The sequence below is a fragment of the Oncorhynchus masou genome, chromosome 19 (genome assembly GCF_036934945.1).
Source record: "Oncorhynchus masou masou isolate Uvic2021 chromosome 19, UVic_Omas_1.1, whole genome shotgun sequence".
Taxonomy (NCBI): domain Eukaryota; kingdom Metazoa; phylum Chordata; class Actinopteri; order Salmoniformes; family Salmonidae; genus Oncorhynchus; species Oncorhynchus masou.
Window position 1 is genome coordinate 38,517,011 of NC_088230.1, and position 13,448 is coordinate 38,530,458.

General features: G+C 36.1%; 1 protein-coding gene across 1 annotated transcript in view; it reads right to left on the reverse strand.

Moving 5' to 3' along the window:
- Positions 1 to 13,448, reverse strand: part of LOC135506253 (YLP motif-containing protein 1-like) — a 74,829-nt gene that overhangs the window by 27,559 nt on the left and 33,822 nt on the right. Inside the window, 3 exon segments of the mRNA XM_064925775.1 lie at positions 4,486 to 4,548; positions 6,405 to 6,565; positions 11,471 to 11,664. Coding sequence (XP_064781847.1) covers positions 4,486 to 4,548; positions 6,405 to 6,565; positions 11,471 to 11,664 — 418 coding nt within the window.

Sequence of the window (13,448 nt, forward strand, 5' to 3'; positions counted from 1 at the left end):
TTGTTTCAGATTATTTTGTACCAATATAAATTAATTGTTAAATAATGTAGTGTGTCATTTTGGAGTCACTTTTATTGTAAATAAGAATAGAAAATAAATAATGAATGAGTGAGAAAGTTACAGATGGTCAAATATCACGACCAAAACAACCTCTCACCATTACCCTAACAGAGGTTAGCATGTTATATCATACCTCCAAGACATGCTAACCTCTCACCATTACAATAACAGGGGAGGTTAGCATGTTATATCATACCTCCAAGACATGCTAACCTCTCACCATTACAATAACAGGGGAGGTTAGCATGTTATATCATAAAAAACAGTATGGGGATGAGGTAGGTAGATTGGGTGGGCTATTTACAGATGGACTATGTACAGCTGCAGCGATCAGTGAATGCTAACCTCCTGTTATTGTAAAGGTGAGAGGTTAGCATGTCTTGGGGGTATGATATAACATGCTAACCTCCCCTGTTATTGTAAAGGTGAGAGGTTAGCATGTCTTGGGGGTATGATATAACATGCTAACCTCCCCTGTTATTGTAATGGTGAGAGGTTAGCATGTCTTGGGGGTATGATATAACATGCTAACCTCCCCTGTTATTGTAATGGTGAGAGGTTAGCATGTCTTGGGGGTATGATATAACATGCTAACCTCTCCTGTTATTGTAATGGTGAGAGGTTAGCATGTCTTGGGGTATGATATAACATGCTAACCCCTGTTATTGTAAGTGGTGAGAGGTTAGCCCCTGTTATTGTAATGGTGAGAGGTTAGCATGTCTTGGGGGTATGATATAACATGCTAACCTCCCCTGTTATTGTAATGTTGAGAGGTTAGCATGTCTTGGGGGTATGATATTTGACTGTAACTTTAACATTATTACTGGTGATTAATTCAGGATTATCCGTAACCATGGTAGCATCCACATCAATGTAGAAGCATTTAGAAACATTATATTCTTATTTACAATAAAAGTGACTCCAAAATGACACAATACATAATTTTCCATTCATTTCTATTGGACACAAATTAATCTGAAACACAACCAAAACAAGTTTGTAGAGTCACAAGCTTGATGTAGTCATTGTGTGGTAGGAATATGGGACCAAATACTAAAAAAACTCCTATATTCCTTAGAATCTTTATTGGTGTCAATAATTTAGACTCGTACCTTTGATATTTGTTTTTATTTTCTTGTTAAACAACATCTTTCCCTGAACAATTTTTTTAAAATAAAATACCCCCCCTCCCACACATGTTTTGTTGCACACAATATAGCTCAGTATTTTAATTATTTTATACAGTAATTTCAGACCCCACTGTATTTTAACATTATGAAATAATGCTGGTATAGGCCTCTATGCTCATTGTAGACATTATATTCCCCATGCAGTGTTAATGGGGTTCTAACATGGCTGCTATAGAATGTCGTAGTGTCATGTTAATGGTGTTCTGACATGGCTGCTATAGAATGTTGTAGTGTCATGTTAATGGGGTTCTAACATGGCTGCTATAGAATGTCGTAGTGTCATGTTAATGGAGTTCTAACATGGCTGCTATAGAATGTTGTAGTGTCATGTTAATGGGGTTCTAACATGGCTGCTATAGAATGTTGTTGCGTCATGTTAATGGGGTTCTAACATGGCTGTTATAGAATGTTGTAGTTTCATGTTAATGGGGTTCTGACATGGCTGCTATAGAATGTCGTAGTGTCATGTTAATGGTGTTCTGACATGGCTGCTATAGAATGTTGTAGTGTCATGTTAATGGGGTTCTAACATGGCTGTTATAGAATGTTGTAGTGTCATGTTAATGGTGTTCTGACATGGCTGCTATAGAATGTTGTAGTGTCATGTTAATGGGGTTCTAACATGGCTGTTATAGAATGTTATGGTGTCATGTTAATGGGGTTCAAATGTGGCTGTTATAGAATGTTGTAGTTTCATGTTAATGGGGTTCTGACATGGCTGCTATAGAATGTCGTAGTGTCATGTTAATGGTGTTCTGACATGGCTGCTATAGAATGTTGTAGTGTCATGTTAATGGGGTTCTAACATGGCTGTTATAGAATGTTATGGTGTCATGTTAATGGGGTTCTAACATGGCTGCTATAGAATGCTGCAGTGTCATGTTAATGGGGTTCTAACATGGCTGTTATAGAATGTTGCAGTGTCATGTTAATGGGGTTCTAACATGGCTGTTATAGAATGTTGTAGTTTCATGTTAATGGGGTTCTAACATGGCTGTTATAGAATGTTGTAGTTTCATGTTAATGGGGTTCTAATGTGGCTGCTATAGAATGTCGTAGTGTCATGTTAATGGTGTTCTAACATGGCTGTTATAGAATGTTGTAGTGTCATGTTAATGGTGTTCTAACATGGCTGTTATAGAATGTTGTAGTGTCATGTTAATGGGTTCTAACATGGCTGCTATAGAATGTTGTAGTGTCATGTTAATGGGGTTCTAACATGGCTGTTATAGAATGTTGTAGTGTAGCTATATTGCAATTACCGACCAGTTTTTAGGACGCATTGGATTAATGGTAACTAGTCAGATTAGGATTCATGGTAACTAGTCAGATTAGGATTAATGGTAACTAGTCAGATTAGGATTAATGGTAACTAGTCAGATTAGGATTAATGGTAACTAGTCAGATTAGGCTCCAGGGAAACTAAAATAAATTAACACTGGCTGTTGTTGACAAGCATATTCAGTTCATACACATATTATTAATATTGAAATTCAGCAATTGAAATTATGACCCTATCCTCAGTAGCCTATTCCAACAGGCTATTGGGAAATGAGCACTTCTTACCTCAAAATCGCCTTGCTTTTCATGTTGGACTTTAATAATGGAACACTAGTCACTTTAATAATGTTTACATACTGCTTTACTCATCTCATATGTATATACTGTATTTTAGTCAATGCCACTCGTTGCTCGTCCCAATATTTATATTTCTTATTTTAGATTTGTGTATATTGTTGTGAATTGTTAGATATTACTGCACTGTTGGAGCTAGGAACACAATACCAATAAAAAATGTATTTAATTTGAATAAATGTGTTAATTTTAACTAAGCAAGCTGCTAAATCATTTAGTTTACATATCACCTACATCTTGTCTAGGCTACTCTAGACTATATGAAATGAGCTGTAGGCCAATCAGGGGCTCTACTATCAGCTACCTGCCTTTATTAAGCAAAGTTGAACTACAATCACAAATCCAGATTTTAGTCTGAAATGACAAGTCAATCTCGTAAATAGGTCAATTTATAACTGTTTGTAGTCTTAACATCTGGCACATCGTAACGGCACAATCGCTAGAAAATTGTTTAAGCTCGTCCAAGTGTTTCTTGCTCAGAGATTGAGATCCTCTGTCCAACTTTCATCACTGAAACTCTTCCTGTCGGGATTTATTTACGATTATAGACCTGGTTCGAGCCCTGAATGCTGATTGGCTGAAAGCCGTGGTATATCAGACCATATACCACTGGTATGAAAGAAAAGATCTATATGCGTTTACTTTTCTACTTACGTTGGTAACCAGTTTATAAACAGCAATAAGGCACCTCGGGGTTTTTGGTCTATGGTCACATATACCACAGCTAACAGCTGTATCCAGGTGCTCCGTTTTGCGTCATGGTTAAGAACAGCCCTCAGCCATGGTATATTGGCCATATGCCATACCCCCCCGTTGTGTCTTATTGCTTAATCATAGCAGTAGAATGAGTTAAATTGACATCCATTGACGCAAAATGATCTGGCGAGTTTAATCAGGATGAATTATCTTTTCTATTGACACATTTTAAATTCCTTTATTACGCCACATTTTAAATTCCTTTATTACGACATTTTAAATTCCTTTATTACGACACATTTTAAATTCCTTTATAAAGTCATGTCATAGCTCGGAATAATTACTATTTTGATGGAAAACCAGATTTTTCTTCCAACGTCATTACAAGTTACTATGATATTCCTTCTTACAATTGGCTCTATAACTTTATGGAAAACGGGTTTATTGTCTAAATATGGAAACTCGTCTCTTACCGTGAAGAAAACTAGCCCAATGTTTTTTTTCAGGCCTTTTTGGGTTGGTTTTGAGTGTTCATTGGTCAAACTTTTTTAGCTCGTCCTGGCAACCCTATGATTTATAAGTCTGATGCACTGAAGACTGTTGGTCAAATAACGGTGTGCCGTAGGATCGATGACATGGGTGACACATAATTTAGGAATCACGCCGGTCGCACGCGCATGAGGTGGTGCTTTCAGGCAGGTCAAACTGTTTTAGGGGTACAGAACACCCCCCCCCAAAAAAAGGTTGGGAACCACTGATTTAGAGCAATACTCTTCCCTTCCAGTTGTGCTACTGGTCAACAGGAAACACATGACAGGAAATACCATTAAATCCCAGATGAGTCGACACTACCACAACAGAAAAAGCAAAGCTCAAGACAATGGTAACTTTAGGTTCTACTCACCCGTATCAGCTTGGCTACATGACTTTTACCACTTCCTGGTAGGCCTCTCATTATGATGACAATCTGAGAAAACACCATTATAGAAGTTATGGAACTCACTCATGCAGCAGACAATTATCTGGGAATATACTGGGGGATATGTGATATGTGTGTACTCCTGTTGTACTTGTATTGGCCTCACGGATTGAGGATGTTATTATCCTGGCAACACATTTCTTATTTGTCCCTGAGAGGGACAGGTAGCTTAGCGGTTAAGAGCATTGGGCCAGTAACCAAAAAACATTCTTTTGGGGGTTCAAATCCCCGAGCTGACAAGGTGAAAAATCAGTCGATGTGCCCATGAGCAAGACACTTAATCCTAAATTAATCTTGAAAAGATGTATTAAATTGAATGAGAAAATAAGTGAATGAAGTGTAAATAAAGTTGTATTGAATTGAATAAGGAAGTTGGTGAATTAAGTCAGGGGACACACTATACGGCAAGGTGGGCGGTGCTACACGGCAAGGTGGGCGGTGCTACACGGCAAGGTGGGCGGGGGTTTCAAACAGAGAGTGATAGATGCCTTTAGTGGCCAAAACGACATTAGCATGGACACCGCCATTGAGGGCTTCCACCATTTTAATGTAGTCAACTGGGTGGGACTTCAACTTCACTGGCTGAACACTCCTGATGAACCTGTTGGGAGTCATGTCCAACCGGGTCATCAGGAGGGATCAGCCAATCGGGAAGAAGAAAATTGACTCAATGGCACCGCTCATGCTGTCAAAGACACTATAAGAGAACAGATACAAAGATGAGTGGAATCATCTCTATGGGTTCAATGTGCTGTCCGATGCGGGTCCAGATTCAACCCAGAACCCCCCCCGTCTGTAGTCTGGGCACCAGTCGTTTTAACTAACATTCCACTCCTGTCATTTGTCAAAATAATTCCTGCTCATATCCCAAGTCTTTGGCAGTGGTAAACTATAAAAGTATAAACACCTGAAACCCCACCTCTTCCAGGAATACCTAGGATAGGATAAGTAATCCTTCTCCCCCCCCCCCTTAAATGATTTAGATGCACTATTGTAAGTGGCTGTTCCACTGGATGTCAGAAGGTGAATTCACCAATTTGTAAGTCGCTCTGGATAAGAGCGTCTGCTAAATGACTTAAATGTAAATGTAAACCCACCGGCGTAAATTTCTGAACGGAGGTTCCATCATTTGTATTTGTCAAACGGCAGCCGAGCATCGATGATCGTGTCCCCAGAATAAGACCCTCGATTTGAAAGGAGCATCAAGCTCATCGCCTTGCACTTTCATCACCCTGTGAAGTCCTTCACAACTTATGATATGGGTATTGTGTACAGATTGATGAGGATTTATTATTATTATTTTTTGTAATCCATTTTTAGAGAAAGGCTGTAATGTAACAAAAATGTGAAGGTGTCTGAATAATTTACGAATGCTGTCCAAAAAAGATAACTAGGGCCAAATCCACAGGTGACGCAGTTCATCTTTCTGCTCACCAAGCGAGGCGGTTTTTTGTTGTGTGTGTGTGTGTGTGTGTGTGGAGGTCAATGAGAGTGTCGAATTTGGTCGACAACATTTTTTTTCTTATGACTTATTTGCTACATGATGGAATAGATGTTTCGTAATGTTTACGCTGTTACGAGTGTACTTATATAAAAGTTGGGACACGTGACATCGGAGTTGTACCCAATGTTCAAATGTTTATCTGCCCTCTCATTGGCTAGAATGGTCCCACCTGATCTAGCCTCCAGCCTTCCATGTTTGAAGACATTCTTTAATTGTTAATGGCACCTACAGTATCATCACATAACGGATCTGGCCACTACAGTATCATCACATAACGGATAATTTATGGTGAAGTGTAAAGTGATTAGGAGTGAGTGAGCGAGCAGCCATTTATTTGCACCCTTTCTGGACGAGTGTCTCGGCCTGGTAGTTTGAGAAGATCCTCCACGTTCTTGGTCTCCGGTTTCTTCTCGATCCTGGAAGGAGGAGCAGCCGGTGGGGGAGGAGGGTGGGACGACGTGGGGCCGCCTCCTCTCTCTTCTGGGTAACTCCTCCGTTCACCTGGAAACAGGACGGGACAGCCAGTAGAAAAAATAAACAGATAATACTGTTACTAATAATAATATTACTAATATTACTAATACTAATATTACTAATACTAATATTACTAATACTAATATACTAAAATACTAATACTAATATACTAATATACTAATACTAATATAGTAACACTAATATTACTCATACTACTAATATACTAATACTACTAATACTACTAATATACTAATATTACTAATATACTAATACTACTAATACACTAATATTACTAATACTAATAATATACTAATATACTAATATACTAATACTAATATAGTAACACTAATATTACTCATACTACTAATATACTAATACTACTAATACTACTAATATACTAATATTACTAATATACTAATACTAATATAGTAACACTAATATTACTCATACTACTAATATACTAATACTACTAATACTACTAATATACTAATATTACTAATATACTAATACTAATATAGTAACACTAATATACTAATACTACTAATATACTACTAATATACTAATAATACTACTAATATTACTAATAATAATACTACTAATATACTATACTAATACACTATAATATTACTATACTACTAATACTAATATACTACTATACTAATATATACTAACTAATACTAATATTACTACATACTACTAATATACTAATACACTAATATTACTCATACTACTAATATACTAATACTACTAATACTACTAATACACTAATATTACTAATACTAATAATATACTAATATTACTAATATACTAATACTAATATAGTAACACTAATATTACTCATACTACTAATATACTAATACTACTATATACTAATACTAATATACTATATACTAATATACTAATATTACTAATACTACTAATATATATATAAATATACTAATATACTAATATTACTAATACTACTATAATATACTATATACTAATACTAATACTACTAATATACTAAATATATACTAATAATATACTAATACTAATATATAACACTAATATTACTACATACTACTGATATACTAATACTACTAATATATACTAATATACTAATACTAATACTAATATTAATACTAATATACTAATATTATTAATACTAATATACTAATACTACTAATATACTAATACTACTAATACTTACTAATATACTAATATACTAATACACTAATATACTACTAATATTACTAATATTACTAATATACTAATATTACTAATATAATATACTAATATTACTAATATACTAATATACTAATATTACTAATATACTAAATATAATACTAATATATAATACTAATACTAATAATAATACTATATACTAATACACTAATATACTAATAATACTAATATTACTAATATACTAATACTACTAAATACTAATATACTAATACTATACTAATATAATAATACTAATTAATATACTAATATACTACTAATATACTAATATTACTAAATACTAAATATAATAATACTAATATACTATACTAATAATACTAATATTACTAATATACTAATATACAAATACTAATACTACAAATACTAATATACTAATATACTAATATACTAATACTAATACTATTACTATTACTAATACTAATATACTAATATAATACTAAATACTACTAATACTACTAATATACTAATTTTACCAATACTAATATACTAATACTAATATACTAATATTACTAATACTAATATTACTAATATACTAATACTAATATAATACCTAATATACTAATACTACTAATACTAATATTACTAATACTAATACTAATATACTAATACTACTAATATTACTAATATACTAATACTAATATACTATATACTAATATTACTAATATACTAATACTAATATTACTAATACTAATATACTAATACTAAATATTACTATATACTAATAATATACTAATACTAATATTACTAATATACTAATACTAATATTACTAATATTACTAATATACTAATACTAATATTACTAATATACTAATATTACTAATACTACTAATACTAATATTACTAATATACTAATACTATACTATATATATACTATATAATACTCTCTTCATTTCTTCACAACTAATAGCGACATGAAAAGACAGACATACTAATATACTAATGCCTAATTAAATACCATTTTGATTGTTTTCTACCAATAAACTAATACGTATAAAATGCCTTCAAAAGTATTCACACTGCCCCTCGAATACAAAATTTTGTTGTGTTACAGCCTGAATTTTAAAATGGTTTAAATTTAGATTGTTTGGTCACTGGCCTACATACATTATTTTTTACAAAAAAAAAAAAAATTACAAGCTGAAATGTCTTCGAGTCAATAAGTATTCAACCCCTTTCTTATGGCAAGCCTAAATAAAATACAAAAATGTTCTTAATAATATGCACAATAAGGTGCATGGACACTGTGTGCAACAATAGTGTTTAACATGATTTTTGTAATGACTACCTCATCTCTGTACCCCACATTCAACCACAAAGATAAGGGAGGTTTTACAAAACTGTACCCCACACATACATCTATACATCTGTAAACTCTCCTTCCAGACTCATATCAAACATCTCCAATCTAAAATCAAATCTAGAATCGGCTTTCTATTGCGCAACAAAGCCTCCTTCACTCACGCCGCCAAACTGAACTAGTAAAACTGACTATCCTACAGATCCTCGACTTCGGCGATGTCATCTACAAAATAGCTTCCAACACTCTACTCAGCAAACTGGATGCAGTTTATCACAGTGCCATCCGTTTTGTTACTAAAGCACCTTATAATCACCCACCACTGCGACCTGTATGCTCTAGTCGGCTGGCCCTCGCTACATAATCGTCGCCAGACCCACTGGCTCCAGGTCATCTACAAGTCCATGCTAGGTAAAGCTCCGCCTTATCTCAGTTCACTGGTCACGATGGCAACACCCATCCGTAGCACGCGCTCCAGCAGGTGTATCTCATTGATCATCCCTAAAGCCAACACCTCATTTGGCCGCCTTTCGTTCCAGTACTCTGCTGCCTGTGACTGGAACGAATTATAAAATCGCTGAAGTTGGAGACTTATCTCCCTCACCAACTTCAAACATCTGCTATCTGAGCAGCTAACCGAACGCTGCAGATGTACATAGTCTATCGGTAAATAGCCCACCCAATCTTACCTACCTCATCCCCATACTGTTTATATTTATTTACTTTTCTGCTCTTTTGCACACCAATATCTCTACCTGTACATAACCATCTGATCATTTATCACTCCAGTGTTAATCTGCAAAATTGTAATTATTGCCTACCTCCTCATGCCTTTTGCACACAATGTATATAGACTCTCTTTTTTCCCTTTTTTTTTACACTGCTATGCTTTATCGTGGCCAGGTCGCAGTTGCAAATGAGAACTTGTTCTCAACTGGCCTACCTGGTTAAATAAAGGTTAAATAAAAAAAATAAAAAAATAAAAAACTCAAGTCAGGCAGTGAATTTCAAACACAGATTCAATCACAAAGACCAGGGCAGTTTTTCCAATGCCAAGCGAATAGCGCCTATTGGTAGATGGGTAAAAATATACAAAAGCAGACATTGAATATCCCTTTGAGCACGGTGAAGTTATTAATTATACTTTGGATGGAGTATCAATACACCCAGTCACTACAAACATACAGGCGTCCTTCCTAACTCAGTTGCCGGAGAGGAAGGAAACCTCAGGGATTTCATCATGACCCAAAACGGCTACTTTAAAACAGTTACTAGAGTTTAATGGCTGTGACAGGAGAAAACTGAGGATGGATCAACAACATTGTAGTTACTCCACAATACTAACCTAAATCACAGAGTGAAAAGAAGGAAGCCTTACAGAACACAAATATTCCAAAACATGCATCCTGTTTGCAACAAGGCACTAAAGTAATACTGCAAAAAAATGTGGCAAAGCAATCAACTTTTTAACACTTGATATTTTCAAGCATAGTGATGGCTGCATTATGTTATGGGTATGCGTGTAATCGTTTAGGACTGAGGAGTTTTTCAGAAAAAAAAAAAAAAAAGAAACGGAGGAAAACCTGGTTCAGTCTGCTATCCACCAGACACGGTGAAATGAATTCACCTTTTAGCAGGACAATAACCTAAAACACAAGGCCAAATCTACACTGAGTGGCCGAGTTACAATTTTGACTTGAACATCTATGGCAAGACCTGAAAATGGTTGTCTAGAAATGATCAACAACCAATTAGACAGAGCTTGAATCCTTTTGAAAAGAACAAATGGGAAAATGTTCCACATTCCAGGAGTGGAAATCTGTTAGCGGCGTCCCAATAAAAGACTCAACTGTAATGGCTGCCAAATGTGTGTCTACAAAGTATTGACTCAGGGTATTGACTCGAGGATAGCCTAGTGGTTAGAGCGTTGGACTAGTAACCGAAAGGTTGCAAGTTCAAATCTCCGAACTGACAAGGTACAAATCTGTCGTTCTGCCCCTGAACGGGCAGTTAACCCACTGTTCCCAGGCCGTCATTGAAAATAAGAATTTTTTCTTAACTGATTTGCCTAGTTAAATAAAGGTAAAATAAAATAAATAAATACTTAAGTAAATGAGATATTTAAATTTTCAATAAATGAGCAACATTTTCTAAAAACATGTTTTCATTTCATCATTATGGAGTATTGTGTGTAGATGGGTAGGAGCAGTCAAAAACAAAATTATACACATTTTGAATTCAGGTTGTAAAAACAAAATGTGGAATAAGGTACGGGGTATGAACACTTTCTGAAGGCCTGGTAGCTTCAGAGACTTCTCTTTTGGACAGTTGTAATTTTTTTTCTGTGTACAAATCAGTCCCACTCACATACAGAGACATTTGCATTGCACCATGTCTGTTCGAGACCGACTTACCGTATGGTGAAGCACCCTGATCGAAGCGCTCAGGCCCACGCTCAGGCCCACGCTCTGGCCCACGCTCGTACGGAGGTCTGTCATAACCCCCAGGCCTTCCATAAGGTTCCTCTCCATCTCTACTGGTCCGGCTGCCCTCCCTCATGTCCCTCTCCCTGAAGCCCGGGCGAGGTGGAGGATGGCCGGGGGGTGGTCTGGACAGGTAGACAAGATCAGAACACTGCACATCTGGATACCTATTTATGAAGAGTTTTAGAGTGGGCCCTGGAGAAGGCAATAATCACAAGGCTACACCAACCAGCCAGAATAGTCACAGTGTGATATAATACCAGCTGGACTAGTCACAGTGTGATATAATACCAGCTGGACTAGTCACAGTGTGATATAATACCAGCTGGACTAGTCACAGTGTGATATAATACCATCTGGACTAGTCACAGTGTGATATAATACCAGCTGGACTAGTAACAGTGTGATATAATACCAGCTGAACTAGTCACAGTAACACAGTGTGATATAATACCAGCTGGACTAGTAACAGTGTGATATAATACCAGCTGGACTAGTCACAGTAACACAGTGTGATATAATACCAGCTGGACTAGTCACAGTGTGATATAATACTAGCTGGACTAGTCACAGTGTGATATAATACCATGGACTAGTGGACTAGTCACAGTGTGATATAATACCAGCTGGACTAGTCACAGTGTGATATAATACCAGCTGAACTAGTCACAGTGTGATATAATACAGCGGGATCTGGACTAGTAACACAGTGTGATATAATACCAGCTGAACTAGTCACAGTGTGATATAATACCAGCTGAACTAGTCACAGTGTGATATAATACCAGCTGGACTAGTCACAGTGTGATATAATACCATCTGGACTAGTCACAGTGTGATATAATACCAGCTGGACTAGTCACAGTCACAGTGTGATATAATACCTGGACTAGTCACAGTGTGATATAATACCATCTGGACTAGTCACAGTGTGATATAATACCAGCTGGACTAGTCACAGTGTGATATAATACCAGCTGGACTAGTCACAGTGTGATATAATACCAGCTGGACTAGTCACAGTGTGATATAATACCATCTGGACTAGTCACAGTGTGATATATATACCATCTGGACTAGTCACAGTGTGATATAATACCAGCTGAACTAGTCACAGTGTGATATAATACCATCTGGACTAGTCACAGTGTGATATAATACCAGCTGAACTAGTCACAGTGTGATATAATACCAGCTGAACTAGTCACAGTGTGATATAATACCAGCTGGACTAGTCACAGTGTGATATAATACCAGCTGGACTAGTCACAGTGTGATATAATACCAGCTGGACTAGTCACAGTGTGATATAATACCAGATGGACTAGTCACAGATATAACACAGTGTGATATAATACCAGCTGGACTAGTCACAGTGTGATATAATACCAGCTGGAGTCTAGTAACACAGTGTGATATAATACCATCTGAACTAGTCACAGTGTGATATAATACCAGCTGGACTAGTCACAGTGTGATATAATACCAGCTGGACTAGTCACAGTGACAGTGTGATATAATACCATCTGGACTAGATATAATACAGCTAACACAGTGTGATATAATACCAGCTGGACTAGTCACAGTAACACAGTGTGATATAATACCAGCTGGACTAGTCACAGTGTGATATAATACCAGCTGGACTAGTCACAGTGTGATATAATACCAGCTAGCTGGACTAGTCACAGTGTGATATAATACCAGCTGGACTAGTCACAGTGTGATATAATACCAGCTGGACTAGTCACAGTGTGATATAATACCAGCTGGACTAGTCACAGTGTGATATAATACCAGCTGGACTAGTCACAGTGTGATATAATACCAGCTGGACTAGTCACAGTGTGATATAATACCAGCTGGACTAGTCACAGTGTGATATAATACCAGCTGAACTAGTCACAGT